This window comes from Tympanuchus pallidicinctus, unplaced genomic scaffold, assembly GCF_026119805.1.
Source record: "Tympanuchus pallidicinctus isolate F22 unplaced genomic scaffold, pur_lepc_1.0 scaffold15, whole genome shotgun sequence".
NCBI classification, from domain to species: Eukaryota; Metazoa; Chordata; class Aves; order Galliformes; family Phasianidae; genus Tympanuchus; species Tympanuchus pallidicinctus.
In genome coordinates this window covers 33,432,327-33,459,469 of record NW_026294669.1, presented here as the reverse complement: position 1 = coordinate 33,459,469, position 27,143 = coordinate 33,432,327, and the positions used below count along the sequence as shown (strand labels likewise).

General features: G+C 41.5%; 1 protein-coding gene across 1 annotated transcript in view; it reads right to left on the bottom strand.

The window, feature by feature from the left end:
- The window catches only part of SPAG16 (sperm associated antigen 16), a 349,932-nt gene that overhangs the window by 116,107 nt on the left and 206,682 nt on the right, over positions 1 to 27,143 (bottom strand). Inside the window, exon 13 of the mRNA XM_052675105.1 lies at positions 14,672 to 14,798. Within this exon, the coding sequence (XP_052531065.1) occupies positions 14,672 to 14,798 (127 nt within the window). The remainder of the gene's footprint in view (positions 1 to 14,671; positions 14,799 to 27,143) is intronic.

The following is a 27,143-nucleotide window of genomic DNA, read 5'->3' as shown; positions in this document are numbered from 1 at the left end:
ACAGGCAGAAGGAATGGGAAATGCTGCCATTTCAGAGACCAGCCCTGAACATCCAGGACGGTGGCCTGGTTTCATTCCCATCTCTGTTTTCTTTCATGTTTTAGCCCATATCCTTTGCTAACAACCAGAAGTGAGCTAAATACTAGCAATACTTTTGTTGGAGAGAAACAAAGACTTATTACACAATGTACCTGATCAAGAAACAAACCAGTTTAAAAACATCAACTGACATGCATTTGGTAAATACATTTCAGAAGCATTTCCCACGTGTGAAACATCCCCTGTGGATTCCCACATACAAGCACAAGCTGCAAGCACACCTGTGAGCTACGACACCACCTCTGTAAGGAAGAGCATGGGGCTGGGTTCGAGGCAGCTGTGCTCATGGTGTGACATAGCAAAGAAGTCAGAGAATCGTTAAGACTGAAGAAGATCACTAGGATCACGTACCAGCTGTCAACCCAGCCCCACTATGCCCACTGACCATACCCCTAAGTATCGCATCTCCAGATTTCTGGAACACCTCCAGGAATGGTGCCGCTTCCCTGGGCAGCCTGTTACAGTAACTGCCCACTCTTTCAGAGAAGAAATGGCTCCTAATACCCAACCTGAACCTCTCCCGGCACAACCTGAGGCCATTATCTCTCATCCTATCGCTGTTACCTGGGAGAAGAGGCTGACCCCCGTCTCACTACAGCCTCTTCAACACTGCGTGCCTTGTCATCCCATTCAAACTCTGGAGGAGCACAGTAAGACCCTGGAGGACCTGCTTTTTACTCAAGTGTATTCCATTTGGATATAATTCTGGCTGCACAGTGTGACACTGAAGTCAAGAAGTGGGAAAAAAAACAAAGTTGGCAAGATTCATTTTGCACAAACAATTCAAACAGGGAAAAGATGCAAGTTTCCACTTTGGATGTTTTGACAGCACCAATTATGGTCAGCATCCTTGGGATCCAGCCCTTCAGCATGAGAGCAGCCCAGTGAGGGACGACGGGCACTGGGCTCTGCACACTTGCTGAGCCTCCATGGGGCTGGCACTGAAATCTCCATCCCAGGACATGACTCTGGGGTGCTGCCTAGCATTAAGAGAACTTGGTAAAATACAATTGTTCCTACAAACTGTATTCGGAAGAATCACCATCTCGGGACAAAATTCTCTTCGACCAGATTGTCTGCAAACAATGTCAAGAGATACTCTGTGTTTAAGTCTGTGGCAAGCCCTTAATCACTTTCATTATTTGGGAAGATATACAACCATAATTGCATTTACTCTAGTGATTCAACTATTGGAAATCAAGCCCATTTTGACAAAATATTTCTTCTTATTATGCTATTCCTGACAGTTGAACACTGCTGAAAAATAAAAAGCAGGAAATTATTATGATACATTCTTACTGAACAGAAGATTGTTCTAAATTGCTAAAGACAGAACCAATTTATCTAAACAGAATTATTTAATAACACTATGGATTAGCATTATGAAGTTAGGTAGGCGGAAACTATAGATAGAAGCTGCCACTCTTCCTCCATTTCATTCTTAAAGAAAAGGAGGTCTGCTTTAAAAACAACCAAAAGATGGTTGGTTTTGTTTGTTTGTTTGTTTTTTAAACAGAAATACCCTGACCTCCTTCAAAAATCTCTCCTAATGCTCAGAAAGCTTATATTATTAGATCATATTTGCAATCCACGCTACCTTTACCTGAAAGCTTGATCATTTCTTCTAAGCTTGTAAGCTTAGAAGGAGATTTATAGAAAAGGAAACAACTTTGGTTTTTCTCCTGGCAGTAAGCCACTGTTTTTCTGATTCTGTAATTTTCATGCCTCCATGTTAAGCAGATGCTTATTTAAATAATTTAAATCTCTGTCTTTTCTGTTTTAGACACACTGAGTATTAAGGGATGCTCCCTGAGTAACAGCATACATTAAAAGTTAATTAAGAGGAAGTTAAAGGATAAGGAAAGTAATTACCTTTTCCATACTCTCAACAGACATTTATTTTACTTTGGCAGGTTAAGAATGAGAAAAAATTGGAATAGAGGTATGGAAATTGACAATACAGATTTTTAGGAAAAAGCTTTATTATCCGTTTCCTTATGTGCTAATTAGAAAACACAATCCGATTGCTAATGTTGATTGGGACCAGCAGGCAATGCTTCATTGATCTGAGTCTTACATGACTGAACCTTTCAAATGTGCACGCCTAAATCGAAGAGACGTCATCACCAAAACCAAGAAAGTGATTTTGATCATGATGCTATTCGGCACCACTAACTTGTCTTGTTAGTTACTGTGCAGCATCCAATAATAACGCCTTCAACATCTCAGACTCTTGACTATTAATTAATGTTTCAGAGAGCAAATTACCACGAAAGAAGTCTATGCTGACACTCTCTGGAAGTGTTCAGAAAATGTTTAGATACTGTACTGAGGAACATGGTTTAGTGGGAACTACTGGTGGTAAGGGGACAGTGGGACTGGACGATCTTGGATGCCTTTTCCAACCTTGGTGATTCTATGATTCTACGCCTAGCGTGGTTACCATCAGCATCAGAATGTAAATGGTGTGAATGCAATATAATTTCTGCTGAACAAAGAAGGAAAATACATTAAAAAAATCACCTTGAATAAAAGGACAGACACAAAAATATCTGACAAGTAAAGTTAGCACAAGGGCATCTGCCACAAGGTCACATGCCTCCCAAAGCACAGCCTCTGAAACAGCATATGCCACCTGCTTCTCCAGAAAGCACCAAGCCCCGGCCTTAATTTTCCAAGGCTCCATCCCCACTCATACTCTCAATGCACCTCTGGAGAGCTGCTAGGCTCGGCAGCAGGTCCCACTGGTCTGACTCCACCTCTGACCATTCACTGCTTTTGCCCAAACCTCACATAAAATAGAAAGGATTTAAATAAAAAGTGGGACTGTGGCCCAGCTGTATCAGCACACGGCACTGAGCACCTTCAGCCCCATCCTGAGCTTGTTCCCAGTGGAAAATCAGAACCACTGATATTTATTCTAATCACCAACAGGAGAAGATTATGTCCGAAGGCTTTGTCGCATTGCTAAATTCTGCTTCCTGCATATCAGCTTTGTCCCACTGTTTCCAATCTGTGTGTGATAAATGTCGACTTTTGAAAGACTGTTGCCTCTCTACAGAGCATTTTCAGAAGAGTGAGGGGAAAGAAACAATCAGCTGAGTAAGGGACTGGCATATAAAATACTATCATTTGCAAAATGCTGGCCTGAATTGCACTTGGAGGCAGAGAAGCTGGGCTTAAGCCACAAGAGGGGAAGAACAGGAATGCAGTAATTATGTATTTATTTTTAGAGAAAACAGAAAGCCAAACAAACTAAAAAACCAGTGTTTACCAGTCAATGCTTTCCGTCCTGAAAACCACACTGAGCAACACAGGAAGGCCAGTTCTCAAGGGATCAACTGGTGGTACCTTTCTGGCAGCACCTCATTCCTCCTGTCTTCGTGCCAGGAGGCTTTAGGTCCTGAAACAATTAATTTAAACTGTGCTGCAGCAAAGTATTGCCAGAAATCTGAACTTGAGAGACAACGATGCTGCTGCTGCTGAAGCTTGTTTTTCTGCCATGGCTCAGAAATCACCTGCATCACAATTAAGATGGGCTCTGAGGCTGCACTCCTGAATTGAAGTTGATGGAGCCCAGACTGCCAGAAGAGCGGGACATAAAGCACCCAAACTCAGCATTCGTGATGGGATTAGTGTGCTCACAATTGGATTTGGCAAGGGACAGTGCGTGACCAGGGACTGACAGTAGGATGAGAAACTGCATCCCGACTGATTTGATAGATGTGCATCCTTGAAGTATGCCTAATTGTCGTAAGGAAATAAAGGAGACAACAGCAAACAGAGGAGGAGAAAACAGAGATGAAATTCTAAGTGCTCCCACCATGCTGACAAGAAGCCTGCCTACAAATGAGGGAGCTCAGGCAACTACTACACTGCAAGAGAACCTGGCCGCTGGCTAGACTGACACAGTAATTCACACCCCTGATTGGAACGCCATCCCGTTGTGAGTGAAGAGCAGCCCAGCATGGTGATGGAGATAGATTTCTTAACTGCTTCACATAAGTTACAGTATGTAATTAGTGCAGCCATACTCATCACTGCCAACAAATAGGGACAGTCGGGGTTCTCAGGGTACCGGCACCGCACACAAGTCACAGCTGGCTGACAGTTTCCCAATTACCACGCCATCCCATCACCTCATCTGCAGAACAACAAGAGAATGCGCAGCTCTATTTCTGCAGGCTGGGTCTGCTGTGACAGGATAAGGGGAAATGGTTTCAAACTGAAGAAGGGGGCCAGGCTCTGAGCTGCGGATATCCCTGTTCACAGCAGGGGAGTAGGACGAGACGACCTTTGGGGGTCCCTTCCAACTCAAATGATTCTGTGAAACCCAGTTTACTGGAGCAGTTTTAAGTACAGCGCAAACGAGGTGCTGCATCACTACTGCTGCACTCCCACAGCCCATCCTAATGCCTCCCCTATGTTCACATAAGTACTGTACAGCACCTGATGCTTCCTTGCAGGAAAACCTGCACTTTTTTCTTCACCACCACTGTACCAAATAGGTCTATCCCATTTGCATCAATTTAATTCTTTCTACAGGATAATAACCCAAAAGACAGGAATGGAGAAAATTACTCTGGAAAGACAAAATTGAATCTGTTTTTGCACTTTAGGATTTCAGCTGAATTATCTTTGGATTACTAGGACAGCACGCTGTACAACAGCAGTACTTCTACCTTTTAATGTGATTCTTCACCACAGTCTAGGTGAGCAAGAAAGGGTGAAAGGGGAGATAGAAAAGAGCTGAAGTGATACGTCTACAACACATAAGCAAATTCCTGGTCACGTGGGAAGAAGCATCTCCCAGATTTCATATCAGTTTCATATCAGATAAACCATACTGCTTTTTAACATAAAGTGACCTCAGCTGGTCGCTGTGCTCTCAAATATGGAAGCTGAAATTCAATTATAATCCAAGAGTTGCATGTTGGACTTTGACCATGAAATGTGAACAACAGTTCTGCGTGCTGTGGCCTTGGGGGTATCAAAGCGTAGCACTGTTTTAACCTCTGTCTGCTTGCTGGCCTCTGTACACTGAAAATATACTACATTTCTATCATAGACAAAGCATTTGAGGTACAAATTACCACTGCAAACTTTCACTATTCATTAATGCGGGCATACTACCCAAACCATTTAGACAGCCTGCAAAACCAGGGCCCTCCACCATTCTGTCAGGATAACACTCGGTCTTAAACTGACTACTTCATTTTGATTGAAACAGCAAGAAAACATCTTTTTAGCCAATAAGCTGCAAGCTCTGAAATCCTATTTTTCAATAAATAACACAGCAGAAGTCATCCCAAAGGCCTGCCTGTTTTACAATTCATGCTTTTTCCCAGATAGTATCTCTTTTTCTATTACAGCAATGATATGTGAACAGGAAGGCTAAAGAAGCCACCCACTGAGATTGTGGAGAACCAGAAGAGGAGTAAGTCTGTATACAGGCTGCACTGGTTAGATGGCACTGACCTGTATAAAGCCACAGACAGACCACAGGCAGGGCATACACCAACACTTTGATTTACTATTTACCAGCCTGGAAAGGTATTTATTGATATTACGTAAGTCACAATATTTATGTTAAAAGATAGAAAAGCGATTTCAAAGGTTTGATGCTTTTTCTTTTTTAATAAATCTTTTTGAGAACGCAAAGCTACCGGGTCATCAAGTTTCTTAAGTTTAACCATGCAGACCTGTCTGGGATGGTACAGTGGGTTATTCTGATATACAACAGCTCATACTAGAGTTGAAAGTCCAGCATAGTCTTTGAATTTACAAATAAAAGCCCACTGTCAAAAATTCAGAGTAGACAAATATGAGAAGACATTTTACTTCAATGTGAGAGATCACAGAATTATTTGGGTTGGAAGGAACACTTAAAGATCACCTTGTCCATCCTGCCACAGGCAGAGATACACCTCTCAGGTTGCCCAAAGCCCTATCCAACCTGTTCTTGAACACCACCAGGGATGGGGCATTCACAGCTTCTCTGGGCAGCCTGCACCAGTGCCCCACAATCCTCATCATGTAGAATTTCTTCCTGATGTCTAAATCTACCCACTTTTAGTTTAAAGCCATCACCCCCTGATCTATCACTACACTCCCTAAGAAAGAATCCTTCCCCATCTCTCACATAAGCTTTTGGGACTGGAAGGCCAGTGCCAGCTGAACAAGGCCAGCTCTCAGTCTGTCTGCACAGAAGCCCTGATCCAGACGTCTGAGCATCCTTACGGCCTCTCCCCTCTGGACTCACATCAGCAGCTCTTGGGCTATCTGGACAGAAGGAAGCATAACAAACTGCCCACTTCTTTTCTTTAGCATAACAAAGTAGGTGCAGGCAGATAGGAGAAGATGCTAACACGCTAGGAAAGCTCTCCATAAGAAGTTCACACCTAGTCTGCTCTTCTCAGCTACGTGGGGAAAGAAAATTCTACAGTTAACTGTGGAAAGTAGAAAGACCATTTCATATGCAACGCCTTTAACTTAAAAGACTAACAGATTTACTTTTCTCATACAATCTGAATGCAACAGGAAATTTTCTCCCTACTGCCTTGTCAAGAATGGGATTGGGTTCTGAGGAAATGTGCTGGAGCACAACCTAACTGAAGCAAGCACGACAATTCCTGTCTAGAGAAAGGTATGCAGCTGCTGCACACAGTGACTCCTCACAGAGGGTCAGTTTCCCAAACGTCTATAAAGCCACTGGAATCCGGCACCTCCTAGATACCCCTGGCACACATATTTCTTTGATGTACATGCTTATCTGGATTCTGCCTCCCACAGTTTAATGAATTACCCAGGGCACGGGAATACCTGTGATCCACAGCAGCCGTCTGCTCAGCAAACGTCCACACGCACACTTCAAAGTGTGGCTTAGTTTCCAGTCAGCTTCCACACGCAATCAGCACAGTGATACTGGCCTATGTTTGTCAGCAGGTGCCAGAACAGCCATTCTTCAGAGCTAGGTACTACCACACCAATTAGCTACTTTTGCAGGGATACGTAAGCTAGGCGTTTCATACTGAAAGATCTGTGACAGAGGGTAAAGCATTTGTAATAAAGCTTTCAGCTCAAATGTCTTTTGCTCCCTGGCCTGTCAGGACATGATAGTTAAATTTCAGTGACAATACAAAAGCTGATTTTACTTCATATAACATTATGAGCACTGTCTGAAAAGCCTACAGGACGCAGCCAGCACAGAACGCAGGAGTTCTTCCTTCAGGGGAAGGTAAGCAACGCCTGGCTGCCTAACTTGCTTACTATTGATTATTTTTCTCTTCTGAGTTTGAAACTTTACCTGTTCTTAAGTCCATCAGCATCACCACTCCCTTCTGACAATGTTAACTGGAGCTTTGACAATTTTCTGGCAAACACTTTTGTGCTCCTCTTTTGCTACGTTTCGCATCTATTGACACCTGTGGGCCATTTCAACAACCTCTAAAAAGTCTCCTTCCCTCTCCTGCTAAGAAAAAAGTTGCTAATAAATGGTTTGCACAGTACCAAACACTGCTTGTGATGCTAAAAAACATAAAAATGGTCCCAATGAAATTTGGCACTCTCTTTGGCCAAAATTGCTGGTTTCTGCCTTGGTCACTGTTCAGAACAGGACCAAACTATGGCCATAGATCTCCTTTGCATTTCACCCAATGGAGTCTGATCTGGAAAGAGAGGCGTTAATAGAATACCTCCTAAGTAAATTTAACTAATATTTTTAATTAATCGAGGCACTGTGTGGCCATTGGTAACCTGGTAATAACATTACTACACATACACACGCACTAAATTGCTATTTTACTAATGATTCATTTGCTTTACTCTTGCCTCTTTCAAAAAAAAACCGATTAAGTTGAAAATGACCTTTTGAAGATCGTACTTGCAGACTGATCTTTTCATTTTTAATTACTTACTTTGCTTTAATTGTTACATTAGGAACTATTAAGAAAGCAGCCAGCTTCATAATCAATAATTTAATTAGAGTTTAAGGACCAAGAAGTCAATGCAAACGTTATTCTGCAGTCAGGCTCTTCCCAAAGCCTTTGTAGAACTTTATTCCCGTTCTGTTTCAAAGTGACATTGGCGACATAAAAATTAAATTCAGACGCCCTGCAATACATCATGTGCACGCATTATAGACATACACAGGCAGTCGGTAAGAAGTTCAGATCCAGGTCAATCTATTTGCTGCCCAGACAGGAACACATTCTGCTTCTCTCACTTCATTTCTGAATAACGGGTGATGCAGCCAAATGCCGTCGCACCACATGCTCCAGCAGAGCCCGCTCCCTGCTCTGCATGCCAGCAGCCACCGCAGCAAAGTGTTTACTGAAATCTATAGCAACACTTTCCCCCTGGTTAGAACTTAACATATTTTACATTTATCTATTTATAGCTCTCTAATTACTACTAATATTCTAAGATAACCAGCGGCGACTGAAAATTGATCCACTCTAATTTTACAAGTGATGAGATCTGATTCAATCAGCAGCAAACGAGTACCCTCCTCCATCCCATCTCCTCGCTGCAGGCTGAGAGCAGCCGAGCAATACCAGCACTGTGAGCACAGCAGCAGGGATGCAGCGTCACGTATCCCTATAGAAAGGGACCAGAGGACCAGTGGGGAGGCTGTGGGATGAGAGAGGAGCTGAGATGCCTTCCGAGATACCCAAAGGTCCTGCAAAGGACTCTGCTGCTCCCTCCTCTATAGCAGCTCTCCTGACTGTGAATATCACGATGAAAAGGTGTTACTTTAATCCAACTAAATAACCACATCAGTGCCAAGATAAAGCCATTTACAAATTCCCCACAAATTGGGAGGCAAGCTGGGTATTAATCTTAAACTCACAGAACTCACTGGTCTTCTCAAAGGCTTCGCTTTGAAATGAAGCAGGAATGTGGCTTCTCTACATTGCACAGAAAGACAAGGTGTTAAATGGGGCTGCCTTCCAGCTGGCAAGACGACCTGCAGTCCAACGGACAGGAGCAGGCATGTCAATGAGCAGGAACAGCTTAATGAAACTGTAATTATAACCTCTTAAGAGCCGCTAATTCACCTGGAGCTTTGCAAAACAAGGTAACTTGTCTGATCTAAAATGTTTAGAGCCTAATTTAAGCCTAGTTTAACAGGGGAAGAAGCCCATGAGATCAACCGATTATACACTTTGTTAAACTTTGGATTTCGTGGCTTGATATGGGAGCAAAATCAGGAAGGCAGAAAGAGGGGGGACAAGTCAGTAATGGAAAGCCAAATTGGACAGACAGAGAGGTGTTCTTATTACAACAGCCAAATACATTTGGAAGGCTAATAGTTCTTCTGCCTCTGAGGAATAAAAAAAATCCAAACAAAAGAAACATACAACAAAACAAATGCAGAACACATTCTTGCTTCCATCAGGGTCAAGTGATCCAAACTGCAGAGTTACTTGCTCAAAGTCTGCCTTTTCCCACGGAAGTTGTTTTGGAGGAAAGTCAGAAAGTAGCATTTTTTAAAACGCCAGTGACCATAACCAAGTCGTTTTCCTATTATTTTTCAAGATTAAAAAGAAATCAAGACACTTTTCCTCTGCTGCACTTTTTGCTTTGAACAAACAAGAACTAAGTCTCTGTGAAGGCTTCCCAAACAACTACCACAGAAATCTCTTCAGGTTCTACTTTTCTATGTTATTTCTTGGAGCAAATAGGCTCTCTTCACACCCGTTTGATCCTGATTCCATATTTTACAGTGACTCGGGAATTTCTTTTCATTTTAAGACAGGGAGTTCTGAAACATGAAGGCATTCTTTACAAACACGTAGAACAAAATCAGGAACACCAAATTTGTTGTGCTTCATGCCGGGAACTGGACTTAATCATGCACATCCCTTGCGCACAACAAAGTAATTCAATTACACTGAGAGCTTCAAAGTTCTCATGGAAGAAGTCTTCATCTTCAACAGTGACAAGTTCAATCTTTAACCCACTTCTGCAGTGGATTGACTGGAACCATAAACTGCCTCTCAATGATTTTTTAAATGACCTCTCCTGTATATCCACTCAGCTCTCAAATTCATTCCTCTGGAGTTCAAAAGGGTTCAAATAAAACTGACAAACCCAATACCATGAGGATCTTCTGACTGATAATTCTGTGTCTAAGGTGTTTACTTGGCAATAAATCAACTGGACTTGGCAAAACACGTGAACAGAACCAGAATGGATTTCAAAACATCCTCCCCTGGCTGCTCTGTATCTGATCCTTAAACTCAGATAACTTACCTGAATTTTTGTCCAGTGAATGCCCGCTCCAGGAGGTGAAATGAACCTACACACAGGCACGAACACAGGCAGCATCCCTACAAAGATCTGCGTGTTCTCACATATAGTTAAACCACTGAAGAAAAGATTCTGACAAAACCCGTGTTGAAAACCAACTCGTCTAAAAGATAACTCATACTTCAGTGGAAAAAGAGAACAGGTTATTTTAGGGAATTCCCAAGTCGGAGATTACTGAATTCTGACAAAATAAACACTGAAAAAATAAGTGGTCTAAAAGATAGTTCATATTTCATGAGAAGAACAAATGAAGGTTACCCAAGGAAAATATCGATTTGGAAGAATTCCACTGAATGCTAAGCAAGTCAGAGCTGAGCAGCATTCAGGCACAATGCAGCAGGGCTGCCCTGCGCCTCAGGCATTACATGGGCTGCACCTTGAAGGAGAAGACTGCAAGACTGGAGCTTAGCTCAGCATCCCTGCAATTATTCTGCATCCATACGAAACACAAGCAGCTAAGCCTTCGTTGCAGAAGGGCAGCAGGTACAGAGGGCGCCTGCAAAGTGGGTGTCAGGCAGCTGGGCTAACATGTTGGCCCTAACATTTGGCATGTCCTACCATACAAAGCCTTACCATGCTCATAAACCTCTTCTAGTGGCTGAGAGAGACCCGATTAATTCACGTTCATGAGGAGACTCCAGCTCAGGATGAAGCTCTGCCTGGATTCTCACTCCCCTCCCTTGCCTTGGAACAGGGGGTATTTATGCCAGAATGAGAGCATTCTGGCCACAGCCAGCTTCTAGCTCAATGAGAGCTAATTATCATTACTGGGAATTATTTCAGACAGGATTTGGGACAACTGGATCCTGTCTTCCCCTTTTTCTTCAGAGATCGGTGCCTGCATTATTCATCAAAGAACACACTACCTCAGAGCTTTTAACTTGTGAGCATGCTGTTCAGCCCACAAATTACAGCCCATGATAAAACTTGATGTGCAGAGCTGGAACTTACACCTGGTCACTGCAGAGCTGCCTCACTCCTATGTAAATCAGTTTTGAAGCAGATAGCATAAAGCTGAGATGCCCAATAACCTCCTGCTCGGGTGTCAGGGAGCTTAGCCTAATAGTGGGGTGGAGGTGGGATTATTTCACTGGTATTATTACCACCAGCCTTCTGCAGAACGAAGGGAGAAAAATAGAGCTTACCTTAAATTGCTAGACTTCATTGGAAAGGAAATCATGAAGACAGAATTACTTCCTGGACAATTAAATTATTTCACTACAACCAATTGAATATGTGTAGAAACCAAAACTGACAGTCAGTCTCACACCAACAAAGGAGGTGGTGGATGCCTGATCACTGGAGGCATTCAAGGCCAGGCTGGATGTGGCTCTGGGCAGCCTGGTCAGGTGGTTGACAACCCGGCACATAGCAGGGGCTGAAACAAGATGATCACTGTGGTCCTTTTCAACCCAGGCCATTCTATGATTCCATGAAACACAAAGAGCACTGCCCAGTTAAGAACAAACAGAAGTCCTCCTAAATCCTGGTAGGACACACTTTTCAGGGTACTGCTGCTGAATGTTGACTTCTATACAACAATTGGTGTCCAACTTAATAAATGAGATATCCAGCTGTAGATCCTGACATTTCAAAAAGCAGAAAGCAGGTGAGAGAGTTACTAAATCAATACATTTCAAAAACGTAGAACGAAAAATGCAAGTCTTTTCTTCTCTTCTCTTCAATTATTTAAGTGTATAAACACTAGGTATTTTATCTGACTGAGAAAGAGCAAAGACTCAGCTTGGCTCAAGCGTTATCCCAGCAAATCTGACCAGCCCCCAAAAATCCCTCGTCAGAATGCGGGCAATGCAGATGAGTGGCAGGCTGCTTATCACCAGAAGAATTAACACAGGCAGGTGAACTTGTACTCTTGGGGTCTCATGTTCATTTGCACCTCTCACACTTATCAGCGGATGCACTTTGCAATTCATGAGCAGAGATGCTCACTGTGATGTGTCAGCAAGAAAATATTTTGGTTAGAAGCCAGAATGTGATTGTCTTTCTATGAAACTGGCATAAAGAGAAGTAAAATCCACAACTTATCTTGGCACAAGTGCCATCGGCTCTACTGGCAAGAAATCCCTACCATGAATTGCAGTCTCAGCCTCATGCATACAATCTAGTGGCAGTCTGGTGCAGTATGAGGTCAATTCCTACCTAAATCCAACACCAACTCCATTTCTCTGCCCAGAATGCTTGGAAAGAGCCATAATCATCTAAATACTGCCAGTTCTGTGTTCTCATTTCCCTATAGGCAATATATAACTTAGTTTTAAAATTACAGTCATTGTGCTGTAAATTTATTTTAACCATTAGATCTGATCCTATGTTATCTAGGAAAAAAAAAAATAAAAAAGCAGTCACATATTTCCAAAGTCTGAAGGCTGCATTATAGCCCCAGCTTAGTAATTACAAAGATTTATGTTCCATTCTACCCCAAATCCAGAGCTCATTGTCCATTCAACTTACACAGCCCTGACTTACAGTTCTGTGCATCCATTATCTTTAATAATAAAGAGCTGACTGAAGTTAATGATTGAAGAGCAAGATGTGATTAATAATATGAATCTAATTTATGAGAAAACAAACCGGAGTATGATTTTCATGTTTCATTAAAATTATCTTAAATGTACTCCTTAATGCTAATTGATCTTACAGAGGTGAGAAAATATTCTGTTCCAAATTAATGGGAGAAAATCATTCATCATCTTTCTGGAGGGAACATTAACTATCACTCAGTATTTAGGAGATAGCATCTTCACGGAGATTTCGCCACCCGAAGTGATGCTTCAGTGTGGGCACATGTCTGAAACTAGAAACATTTCCCACCAAATGGGGAAACAATTGAACTGAATAAATACACAACAGAACACCATACACAGAGTTTTGGTTTTGCAGAAGGCCTCTCCTACCTTCTCCAAACTTACTCGTTGAAAAGCAGCACTGGTCAAGGGCTTTTTTCTTAAGTTAACAGTTAAAAGAATTTTTCTTTCGTAATGTTAGTTTGCTATAGACAGTAGATTACTGAGACATTTGCACAGTGAAGTTCCATGCAGGATTTACTAAAGACAAAGCAGAAACCTTGCTTTCCAATGATTTTTCACTTCTGTCTGTATTCCAATGTTTTCTCCAATTGAATTATTCATGTTCAGATATCAAATATTCTTACAAACCAAGGCATTTAATAATAATCAGTCTTGGCTGGCTTCATTCCAACTAGTTGTGCTTTATGCCCAGGACTGTTACTAAACGACCTTCTATTCAGTCAGTTTCTATGATCCAAAATAGAAATTGCATAATGAGCATCTCAAATATTCTACAGTCATTTTCACGTCAGTTTTTCTCATGCTGTGTTTGTAGATCTCTGATGGCAATATCTATGAATACACAGCATTAGCTTCTTGCTTCTTTCCTCTCAAACCTCTTCCATCAACACAGCTTTCTGTGTTGTGGGCAATTCCATGTTCAGCACTGATCACAAAATGCCGAGTGACCTCACGACCAACAGAAGTGGTAACTGGAGAATTTCAAGACTTGCTCAGTATGAAATACCACAGCAGCAGCAATAATTATTGAACTTTCTGATGAAAGAGAAGAAAATGCCTCTTACCCTGTACTTGTATTCGACCTGAACAGGATTTACATATTTGCAGACTGCAAAGCACCAGGGACAATTACTCCCTGCAAGGTACTAAATCCATTTATACCTATACTAAAGAACGGAGGTATAGAAAAATAAAGGAACAGATGCAGTTTCTGACACTGCCTACAGCAATATGTTCAGGAGAAAAGCCATACATATTGCATGAGAAATCAGCAGTGAGTTCTGAGGGGAATTCCTCCTAAATGAAGAAAAATATTTCAGACTTCCAAGTTATTGCATCTTATATTTCTCCTATGCTATCTCTCCCCATTTCCTTAAAGCACACGCCATGCTTAAAAAAGCAGCCAGTCAAAACTGAACTGACGCTCTTCTATCTTCTGACTGGAAACTGAACTGTGCTGCATCCTAATCCAAACCATCACTCACATCAAAATCTACCTGTTTATTTAGTTTTTTAGGTGCACGTCCATTTGTCGTAATGCTAAAAGGTGATATTTTTCGTCCAAGAATAATAAGTTACGTTAATGAACATTCCATTGCCACATCACCCTTACCTCCTCCTTTAATTCTAAACTGGCTTTCATTTTTCTCCTACTATCCATGCCATTAACTTGCTTGAATTCCAGAAAGACCAGGAAGAAGATTGCTTACCGTTCTGGCATCCCAGAGAGATAAAGTCTTGTCAGCAGAGCTTGTGAGAACAGTGTTGGAGAATGGAAGAAATTCAATGCTACTGACTGAGTCTTTATGGCCACGCAAAGTGTATCTGCATCTCTCACTGTAAAAGACAACAGAAATACAGCACTTGTCATTCAGGATAACAAGAGATGAGTTAATAACAGACTTTATGTATTTTTCCTAGTTTCTATGCAGCCCTCTCCCTGCTGATCAGCTATGAAGTAATATCCCACAGGTTTCTGTTTAGCTTTCTTCTCCATTTGATTGGTTTTCTTATCTTTTAATGGGTTAATTTCTGAGAAAACGCTACTAGTTCTTCTCAGTTCAGGCTATGAACCTGACACAGATGAAAAACTACACTGGAAGCTCTTCCTGGTGCAGTTACTAGAGAGACAACAACTAGAGCACTGCACAAAACAGGCTGGAGATGGCTACAGAGCGATGATGTTATACAAGGTTTTTGGCTTCTGTTCTGGTCTTTGTAAGGACAGCAGAACAGAATGATACCTAAAATCCAGGAGTCCAGGAGAAGAGAAGGAAGATCCCAAGGGTGATGCAATGGGACAACGCAGAAAGCAACAAACAGATCTGGGATTATTCACACCGGAGGGAAAGGCAAAGGCTTTGCTTCTACACAGGATGAGAGGGGGACTGAAATGAACTGGCGTTCACTAGCCAGTGTGGCTGTACACAAGTCACCCATGATATGGGATTCATCTGTGATTTCATTAGCTATAGATAAAACACCATCACTTAGCAGTGTTTGTGATGTTAGAACCTGTGAAAATGTACAAGGAGGAGAGCATGCTATGGAAAAACATAGTCAAGATCAAGTCAGTAGCAGCTCTATCGTCTTTGTTGAGCTGGCTTAAAATACAGTCGGAAAAAATAAAAGCCAACAAGCCACCATAAATTACTACAGCTCTCAGTGACAGCTCAGAATTTTATTCCCTGCTCATGTGATTCTGACAGTGGAAATGCACCTCCCGAGCTGGCTGCTGAATATATCATTGAGGCTTGCAAATTAGATTACTGGGTGGCTCTTAACTGAGAATTTCTTACAATATTTATTAAGGAAGCTGTCAGCAGAGGGAATTAAAGATGTGATTTTTTTTGCCTCCTGCCTGCATGTTGCCAGAAGACTCTCGGAGCTCTTGCAGGCTTTGTATCAACAGCTCTGAAGATCAGAAGCAGGCCAGCAGAGCTTAAGGGTTCTGATGGACGCTCTCCCAAACCACTGATCTGAGTTCTCAGCCTATTGCACTGTCTTTCCATTTCCCAGACTGAACTGCAGATGCTGTGCTGAGCCAAACACCAACCCTGTCCCCACAGAAGAGCTAGCAGAAGGGAGATAAGTTACATCTGAGCAGAAATATTATCCAAGAAATATATTTGAAAGGAATATTAGATTCTACATGTATCATTTTACAGAATCTATGTTTTTCTATTATAGGTAATACATTGTACTCTTCAGTATTATCTATTATATAGACTGAGTGTGTTATTTTATCACCAGGCCTCATTTTGAACTATTGATAAATTATCACAGCTGTTAGCACTCAGTGCACGCTGGATCTGATATTCATGATCGCTTGATAAACGACAATGCAATCATTTCAATAAAACAACTTTTTGTTTCACAGCCTCGTAGCAATGTTTTACACCACATAGGGTGCCCTTTTCATCTCCACTCGTATAGTTCCATTTGTGTAGAGGAATAGTATTTTTCAAAAGGGGTCAGTGATTTTCTGTTTGCCTGTTACACCGAAGGGAGTTTCGAGTTGCTGAACATTTACAACCAAAATCATGCCATGTGCTTTTGTGGGCACTTACCAGTTTTGAACAGCTTTACAGAGCACAGAGTGACAGTGCTCTGTTACCTTCCTGTAGCACCAGTGTGTGTGCCCTCTCCAAAGGCAGAGGGACAATCACGCCTTCACCTGCTTGGGGATGAAAGAAAGCTTGGAAAGGGTGGGAAGGAATGGAAATCAAGGCAATGCTGTCCCTGAGTCAGTGCCTTCAGATATGGGCCACCCCAGGCAGACAGGCTGCAAGAACAGGCTTGCAAGAGATTAATTAGGTGCCAAAGCAGGAGGGGCCCATTCAGAAGGTGAAAATGGACTAAAGTGATGGACCATGACAGGAGCAGACGGGAAGGAAATGATTTGTACTTTTCCATCAAGAACATGCACAATCAGACCTGATGCAGTTGTCAGTCTCTCTCCTTGCCACTTCCATACCGTTGCGTACTGATGAGCGAGCTCTGGCTCTCAAGATTTAATTTACCACTCTGGGAACTGGCTGACTGATATTTCGAAAAAATCTCCAGCTGCTATATAAAATAAACTCATCTTTCCTTCCAGCTGAGATATAATTTCAGAAAGACTGTCTTGTATACAAGCTATCTTTTAGAGAAGAGGAGAATATTTTATTTAGGTATTCTTTTTCCCCAAAAAACTTGATAAGAAGGGTAGACCATTATCCTGTTTTTCACGAGAGCTCATATTTCTATCCAATGGCTAAAGTTCATCTATATTAGAATAAATCTGCAGCAACATGCATTAACTGTTGCTTTTTTTCCTATTTATGAAAGCACAGCCTCATAGATATAAGCTTTGCTCTCATTAGTTTCCAAACTAATGTTTGGAAAAGAGGGACGTTTGTCTACGAAGAATTGGTTCATAGGCATTTGTAATTCTCTTGGTGCTTAAATCCAGAGACAAAGATCCTGAATGACCCTGAATTATGTCACAGTACAAATACTGCCCCGTAGCTCAGTATTTCGCAGGATGCATGGTGAACGTATTCACAGATCCTGCATTTGTAGTATTTTTGAAGTGTAAAACATCACACGTTTTCTTGACTTGTGAGTAATTATCCTCAGTGTTTCCTTTTTCTCTACTGGGTTTATTTTCCTTCCCTTACAATCAGATACACTAACGATGCCCTTCAACAAATCAGCAACTGTGCTCCACCCTCACAGGGTATCAGTGCTTCCTAAGAGGTCCAAACCAACACGTGCAGGTTGTTACAGTCATCAGAAACACACCGTTGATGTCAGCACTGAAATTAGTGTAGCCCTTATCGATATCACCAGTTTAACAGCAATTGAAGAAATTGCTTTGCTCAATTCCTAAGAGACTTCTCCTTGGAGAATCACAGTCCAGAATGGCCCATTCAAATTCAAAAGGAATAACTACACTGAAAATGAGATATGTGATGATGCCACTTCCATAAGGCTTAACTGAGCATTACCTACACTAAAACACAAAAGCAGACAAATTAAGTGCTAGTTAGCCGTTCCATCTGCAGAGTAACTAAAAAGAAAACACAGATAGCAGTTAGGTATCTCTTACACTGCACTTTTGCATCCACACAGAGTTAAGAACAAGCTGGAACTACCTGATGGGAACATTTTACAACTGCCTGGACGTATTTATTGCTACAGACTACATGGGGCACAAAGCAATGGAGAGATGGAGAGCCTGTGGTGCTCCATAATCATTTCTAAAGATTCAAACAAACAAGAGCAACACGTGTTGCCAATTCTTTTACTATTTGAATTTTTTATTTTTTATTTTTTTTAAAAGAAACACTCATGGTTACACTAGCAATCCTATGTAAACAAGAGAATATCTGTCACAATTTTTTTTATTTTTTTTTTTTAAGTGGTTTCTACACTGAGCTCTCATTGTAAAGAAATGTGGTAGGATGATGCTTTTTCAATGATTAGTTAGTTAGTCATAGTTGTTCTACTGCAGAACCATATTAAATCTCATTTCAAGCACAGTAATTAAGAGCATCCATAAACTAATTGAAATTAATGAGATTACAGCATGTACTTTGGAATCAGGGCCTCTAGCAACCATCTTCTTACATGCCTTCTGTAGGAAGGCACTAACCACACAAACCCTCTCCAACTGTGCCATCTTCTCCAGCAGCTACTCTCCTCTCTCAAATCCATTGAACGAGCACTAAACTAAACCCTTTTTCATGCCTGTTGAGTAATATCCTACTATGTGACCTGCAATCCCTATCAAGCAAAATGTCAAAGTAAATTACACTGGAAAGTCACTTGCAAGAACGCGGATGGAACATTTCTGGGGAAGCTGTGTAAGGTCACACAAGATCAGCTCTGATCGTGTTATAGGATTGTAGCAGTTAAAAGGAGAATACCTTTAACAAAAACAAATCCTATCAATTTCCCATTATATGGCTTTATCTCCAAAATGTGCTTAAATTAGTCATAGAACTTTTCCAGCCTAGATCAATGGGCAAGTATAGCAAAAGGGCTGGCTTAAGACATTAAAATGCCAGTTTGTTTTATGCTGTTATAAATGCATCCTATCATGTCTTTACATTTTATGACCTCTATTTTATTTCTAGGTAGCTTCACACATGACACATCCAATTATTCATGTCAAGAATGTAAAACTACCAGTATTTCAGTAAAAAGTACCTACCATCATTTATGACAATGATTTTTTCTTGACCCATTATTTCACTAAATGCAACACATTTTCTACGACGTTGACATGCGAGGACAGTTTCTCTGCAAAGCACATTTGTCTCTAAAAAGATATATGTTGGTGTGATGCTGTCAATATGACACACTTGGTTCAATTATTATTCATCTTCAGTAAAATGAAGCTCTCCTCAAATTCAGAATATTCATTTGTGCCCTCTTTCTAACTAACATCTGACACCTGGAAAACCAAATGCTGAAGCACATACTACTACTGTTTCTGGGAGAAGATACACAGTCCTTCTAATAATTAAAATATTTAGAAAAATATTAGAAGTATATGAATTCAATCTTTCTTCATGTAATTCTTATCAGTCAGCACTCATGGAAGATGTTAATCTTCAGAACCTAAGCACTGTGCAAAACAAGGAACGCCCTGGCCTGGAAGAAACTGTGAGGCAGTGCTTCTCTGGCAAGGACCATTTTGCAGAGCCATCTCTGACTTACTAAATTACCTGAAATCATTTTTCATTACTCTTCTCAGACAACGTTCACTGTGAGAGTTTATAGATAAGTAGCGAGCAGAAGCAGGATGGCCACCACCAAGGTCAGGGTGTGCTGTGCAGGACCAGTAGGGCCATCTCAAGCCCATGAGCACAGCCTGCAGTCCTGCTTGCTGCCGGTGTCAGGAGTGGAACCATTTCCAGGTTCATCGCTGCAGGAGCCTGACAGCTCACACTTGTGGTCTAGTGCACAGTAAATTGGGCGTGCAAAAGAAGACCAAGCCCTGCAGCGGTACAGACTGAACCGGTAAGTTTAAGGGTGCAGTTCTGCCCCTTCTGCCTTTCTTTTCCTGATTCTCTTGCCAAAAGCAAAGGAAAGATTTAGCAACTAGTAAGGCTTAGCCCCAGAAGAATAAGCCTTGAACACAATACATATGTTACTCATCTGACTCTACACGTTTACATGTCTGCAATAAAACAGAATCATAGAATGGTCGGGTTGAAAAGGATTATCTAAAAATATCTAGATTCAACCCCTCTGCCACAAGCAGGGTCACCAACCACCAGACCAGGCTGCTCAGAGCCACCGTTACTTCTGCACAGAAATACCATTTAATCCTTTTCTTAGATCTTGTGGGGAAACAGGAGACCTTACAAGTGATGGCTTAGCTGTTACCTGACTGATCTTGAAACATGAAAGTTCTGAAACTGATCAAAATCTGCTTATTTTAATTAAGACATGAGTAATCACTGAGATCTTTGTCCTGCTTGGCAAGCTTTAAGAGGCTGCAGAAGCTTATGTTTCAGAGTACAGATTTCTCCACTGACATTTGGCCCTGTTCACCTCCCTATGCTTTCCCCAGGAGGTGAACTGAATCACAGAATCACCATGGCTGGAGAAGCTCTCCAAAAACATCCACTCCACCTACCACCAGTATTTCCCAATAAACCACATCCCTTGGTAGAAGACGTAAAACGTTTCTTGAGCAACTCCAGGGATGGTGACACAGCAGCTTTCTCTCAAGGCCAGTTTGTGAGGACTCATTCATCCACCAGCACTACTGCTGCTGCTGGAAGCAGTGATAAGCCTGCAGTGATTCACCAGGTGAACAGACACCACACGGCTGCATACATGATGTGGAAGCAGTCCTCTTCTCCTGGCTCTGTACTACAACCTACAGCTGTAGGGCACCCCTCCACATGCATGACCAGATATGCCCACAGTCCAGACCAGATTGATCTGGTATGCTGCAAGCCCTCACTTCCAACAAAGCTCTAAGAGAAAACTGAAGGGCATCATCTGAGCGTGGCTGGTCCTCAGACTTGGATTTTGCTTTATGAGCGCCCACTAGCAGAGATATTTGGGGGGGGTTCAACCTCGTAAGTGTTCAAATTTACCTACAGCAGGAAAACCAAGTCCAACGTAGTGCACTCAAAAGACTGTCTGTAGACCTCTTACCTTTTCAGCACCTACAATGGGCTTCTGAGGCTCCATGATGCCACCCAAACAAGTGGGGCACGGCCCTGCTGCCAGGTATGGTCCAGGTGCTGCTAACAAGCTGCTCAGCCAGCAGCAACATCCAAATAGAACAGGAGAGCTCTTTTGTTGTGTTGGAGATTTATTTTGTCTCCAGGGACCTTGCCTCCTTACATATTTTGCTGTTCTAAAAATGACTTTGTCCTATTTCTGATAGTTGGAAGAGCCTCGCCGGCAAATAATGCCCAGAACAGGAAAACCAAACGTAACTGAAAACAGAAAAAATAGGAAAGAACATACAGAACAGAAAAAGAGGGCAATGCATTATAATAAATGAAGTCTAATTACTTGAACTTCAGATTCAGCAAGGTCTAATAGTGAGGGACATTTGGTCAAAACTTCCCTAATAAATTTCTAATTAAGCAGCAGAAAGCAACTCTCCAGTCATATTTTTGTTCTGCAGTGAAATTGGGTAACAGCCAAATAATCACAGTCCTTGAAATACTGTTCTACAAGGCAGGACAAAGAGGTTGCAAAACTGTGCCTTACCTTTGGGATTAAAATGTTTATTTGTCTCAGTTCCCTATAACTTATGTAACAGAAAATGTGTAACTGGAAAAGAAGCCAGATGTAATTCGTGCGTGTTTCCTGGAAGATTTATAGAAGATCTTGGCTACGTGTGTTTTAACAGACACCAGGTATTTATTCAGTGTGTGGAAACCCACTACTAGTGAGATTCTACTCAGGCTACTAAGATATAGCACTGAAAAAATACCCACTGAGGAAAAAATAGATGAAGTTTTAAGGACACACTGGTTGCTATAGCACTCAACGCAGATTTTAGCACCTGATGCTACCCTGAGACAGAATAAGAACCCTAATTTTTCTACCACTGAGTATGGAGAATGCTGCCTTTGTTCAGGTACTACAGAACAAGAGACTTCCACAGTACTACATTTGGTTGGAGCTAGGCAGCAGACCACTACAGAAAAGAAAAACAATTGCATTACTTCTCTGTGAGATTCAAACGTTACCCCAAGCCAAGCTGTGTTTTGACAAACACTAAGAATAGTAACTACCAATGACAATGGTTCTGTGTGTTTCACGTGATTGAAACATAGGAAGTACAGAAATAATGCCACTCTACTTTGGTTTACTACAAAAAGTGTGGAAAAAAAAACTAATAGTCTGTGCCCATCATGTTGTCCTTGTCAGTGGCTTGGAACACTGCTCACTACCATAATGAAGATTTAATTTCTTAACGTCTTACATTTCTTTGAACAAGTGTTGCTTAGAAATCACTGAGTGGCCTGGATTGGAAGTAAGAGATGTTCTGCTATTTTCTGCTCGCAGAAGAACAGTTTGAGTGAGTTTTTATCTTATTTTTTTTCCAGGAAAAATAAGACTGTAAGGCATAAGATTTCTACTTGAGAATGCTTCACAGTGCCTCTGTTCTTTTCCTGTTTATGGTACCCATTTTTGATCAATTAAACATACATAATCATGTTGTGTACCTAAAGAAAGTGTAATTACCAGAAGAATAGCACTCACAAGATCAGCCAGATTTCCAAAGGGATGGTGATGCAGAGGAATCCTTTACAGACACAATCGGGAAATAACTACATCTTTAAATGCAAACATTTTCTTCAACGTTTAACTGAACCAGAAGATACAGTGCTCTGACAAATTCAGCCAACAGAAACCAGTATATCTCAACTAAGAGCCACACAAGGGCTGGTCAGAACTCAACCACTCGGACTTCCACGTGCAGCAGATAACAAACTATAGTTAGTTCAAAGAGAACAAAGGCCAGATGAAAAGTTTTACGCAGCATATGCGTTTCATATCAGATTGTAACATGTTCTTCATTGCCTTTTATTACGCAGGCCCAGTTGAAGTCCATACCTTGTCAGGATTTCCTTTCTATCCCAGTAGTCAACATCTGATTGCTGGCCGCACCAAACATCTTTCAGATGATGGCAACAGCTGCTGCAAAACCTCACTTTACATTGCAACTGGGCTCCAAATCAACTTTGATGAGCTATTTTCCTTCAAACAGAAGCACGTTACATTTGATCCAAATTTTTCAGCTTCATATGCTTTACCTTTCAGTTATCTTGTGTCTCTAAAGGGGGACATTTTCCCAAGGTGAGAACCAGGTCAACAAAAAAGACTTTGAGACAAAGTCTAGGCCAGGAATAAGATATAAACATTTATAGCTGAAACACAGCTCCTAAGCTGTTTTCAAGGACCATCTTGTTCCTACAGAGAGCCTTACTCTTGCTTGGGAACATCAGAAATATTTGATCTCTCTTACCTCTGAACTAAGGCAGAAATGAGAAATAAATTTGTTCATACTACTCTGAAGAGTTCAGCTTAGGAAGCACTTCCATAGCATCAGTATCAGATAATTATGGGACATGGACTCTACTAAAACCACACTGCCAACTAATCCTATCCTGATGGAGGTGTACACACCTTAGATCCCTCCAGCCAATTTCAAAATCCAGGTTCATTTCCAGCTCTGCCTATGGAAATTCAACACACGTGAATTAAGCTTTCTGATCATGGTTGTATCTTTCTAACTTCCTTGTGCAGTCTGCCTACATGCAGAAAATAAATGCAGCCAGCTGCAATGAAGTTTCTGTAGACTGATGATGTGGTCTGAAGTGGTCCCCTCCAAGGTCAGCTCTTATATTTCATACTCATTGAACAAAATGCCACCTCAATCCTTAGGACAGAAACTAGAACACAATCTTCTCTACCTCTGAGACGCCCAGTACTATTTGGAAGGTACAAAAGTATTACAGAATTGTAGACAGCAACCAAGCTCAGGTTAAGAAAGGTACGCTGCAATTGCCTATGTAATATTCTGACTCCACCTCTAAGTGCTCAGCACTTTCTGTAAATCACACTTCCTTAAGGGATTTTTTTGTTGGACAGTTAAAGATGGGAGCGCCAGAAATCACTTATTGAAAACCATAGCCTTATTTTATTAAACAATTATCTCCTACTCCCTCGAGGCATATGGCTACCAGATAATCAGATAAGCACAATCTCAGTAATAATAAAATAGATCTAAACCATTTAAGCCGACGTTAAACACTGCAGAACTGCTGCGAGAGTGTTTTCTGCTCAGCAGATCTGCAGGAGAAAAAGCAAAGGCTCGCTCCCCGGCGGCAGTGGGTTATCACAATTACCATTCCAGCTGACATCAGCATTCAGCCCATGCCCTGCTTCTGCGTCAGTATGGATGCTGCCATTTTTTGTTCCTTTTGCTTTCTCCTTCGAGAAAAACTTTATGGCTAAAGCTTCTGCCTTTTCTGGCTAACCCAAAGTGTCTCCACCAGTTCATTTGAGTATTCAAAGATAACAATGCATATAGATACAAGCAATTTTACTTTTTGTGTGTGCATTTATGGTTACGCTGGATCTGTTCTATGCAGACAGGTTGCTGTTAGGTTTTAGGCCTCCACGGCTCAAGGAAAATACCAGGCAGCAGATGAGTCATCTGCACTCAATACTCAGCTCTCTGTTCTGGTGCATTTCAAGTGCTTCGGAGACTTTGTCACATCTTCTATGTTTCCAAGCCCCTGAAATAAGGGCTCTGAAGAAATAAACTCATCGTACCTTTGCTACACAAAGAGCAGGGAGAAACAGTGATCATTGCTCCCAGTTCTAACCTGCTGAAAAAGGACTTCTGAGGCATCTCATTTGGGTCATTTTCTGTTTTGAATTATCTTTACAACAGGAGACCAGATAATCTTACTATGCCAAATTAAAACGTGTCTTTCCTGTTGAATGCTGATATCCTGTGGTGAGTCTGATCTAATCAATTTCTTATGAAAAAAATCACTGACAAAAGTAATGACAAATAATTGCTTTTTTGTAGGATTGAAGTCTGCTGCAGTATACAAAGAGACATTTTAAAAAATGCTAGTCTTATAGCACTAAAGGTTAAAATAACTTGTTAACACTTACTCTGAGTTCATCCTGTAGAAATCTATCATACCGTATTTCTCTGCAACTTTATGTATTTTGGATAAGACTCTGAAAATTCTCTGACAAAGCTAAGTCTCGGATTCTTTTAGTTTTTGGGTGCCTAAATAATCAATTAGGTGCTTAATGGGATTTTCAGCAGGCACTGCATGCCCACTCCAACAGATTTTTCCATCAATCCCGCAGGCACTTTTAAAGATCCAACTCTTTGTGCATGCTAAATGAAGGGAGCCCACCCCACCAACATCTGCTTAGGTGAGAACTTGACTATGTGACTTTATCGCAACCAGGCAGAAGCTGACAAGGGGAAGGCTCATCTTCCTAGAAGACAGTAAGCAACTCTCTCAGGGCATCAGTTTGCTAAGAGTCAATTTGAAACCGCGTGACGGATGCCATGGGATCTGCTGTTTCTAAAACATTATTTTGCCTCCCTTCCAAAATAAATCAACTACTGACGAAAGGGAAGGAATGAAACAAGACCTATACAGGAGAGCAGCAAAATAAATCTACTGAGAATAAATCAACAACCACAAGGACGCAGCAGCATTTATGAAAAGTGGTTTAATTTAAATATCACCCCTCCGAAGCAAGCAAAGAGCACAAAAATTTTCATTAATTTACCTTAGAACCCTTTCACTGGTCCAGTCTTAGAGTGATGACGTTCCAGGACAGATAAAGCAATACCAGCAGTTCCTAATTCTCACAGCTCCTTATTTTTATATGAGATTAGATATCTCTATGCCCCAATCCCAACCCAGATAAGGAAGAAACAAACCAGCAGTGTGGGAACAGCACAGCTTTCGGTACACAGCTAAGGGGACTTGGGCCAGCTGTGCTCACTGAGCTTCACACACCACTGCATTAGGCACGAAGCTATCTGCACATCACGAATGCTTCTACCTGAAGCTGCTGTACTATTATATGACATACAGAAGAAATGGCCTTTACAAAAAAGCCAGAGAAAAATCCACAGTATTCAAATCAAAAATGCACCAACTGGTGAACTTTAAAGGCCCCTTTTTATTTGGTGTTATCCTGCAATCTGTGAACGTAAGTCCTTCACCTTTTACATATAAAATGCTGCTGTATACTTATTAAAAAGAGTTGTAACAGTGCAGAGGACTAAGAGTCTGGGCCAGGACTGTGGTATTGCCAATTAATATGCAGTTACTCACAACACTAATGGATGGGTTTAACCTACAGAGCACAGACTCACAGCACAACAAGCAGTGCTGCCCTTGCCGGCTGCTAGTTTATTTTCTTCTACAATTTTAAATGTGACTGAAACTCCTTCAGATCTATTAAATGAGAAAATCCTTTTTGAAAACAGTACAACACGGCTGAAATACAATAAATATAAGCACTTAAATATTTAAGTGAAGAAAATGAATTTCAGTGCATTTTCAAATTGGTTTTCTCAGTGCAGAGTTTCTTTATTTGTCCAAATAAAATGGATTTGAGTGGGTGGCAGCTTTAAGGAGATTCGCAGTGCCATTCGGTGCCGCTGTGAACTTGGGAAGATATTATGAATAATGGATTTGCTGTGCTCTTCGACACAGAGCCACAACAAAAACAATATCACTCTGGGTTCTCTAACAGGCCAGAGCGAGGAATAAAACTCCTGGCCTCCTCATTGAAGCTACAGGTGCTGGCATTTTCCTTCTGCTCATTTTCATCATCACCATAGCAAGGCTTGGGACCAGCCCTGAGTTTTCAGCAGGGAAGCTGCTCAAACACAGAGCATGAAGGGCTGCATTCCCAAGGCTACCCCTCCTCAATCTGATTTACCACTTCTTCAGAGCACATTTTTGTACTACAGCTTCCCCTCTTCTAAACGCAGCTGGAAAGGGCTGCTTCCCTCTGGCAAATAGCTGGAAGGAAAGGTTAGCTTGAAACTCGCACGCAAAAGAACCCAAGTGGTTCGCTTTCCTCCTCCTACAGGTCTGAATATATGAGGGCAGCTCTGAAAGTACTGCCTCCTATTTCATCATGTTGACATCA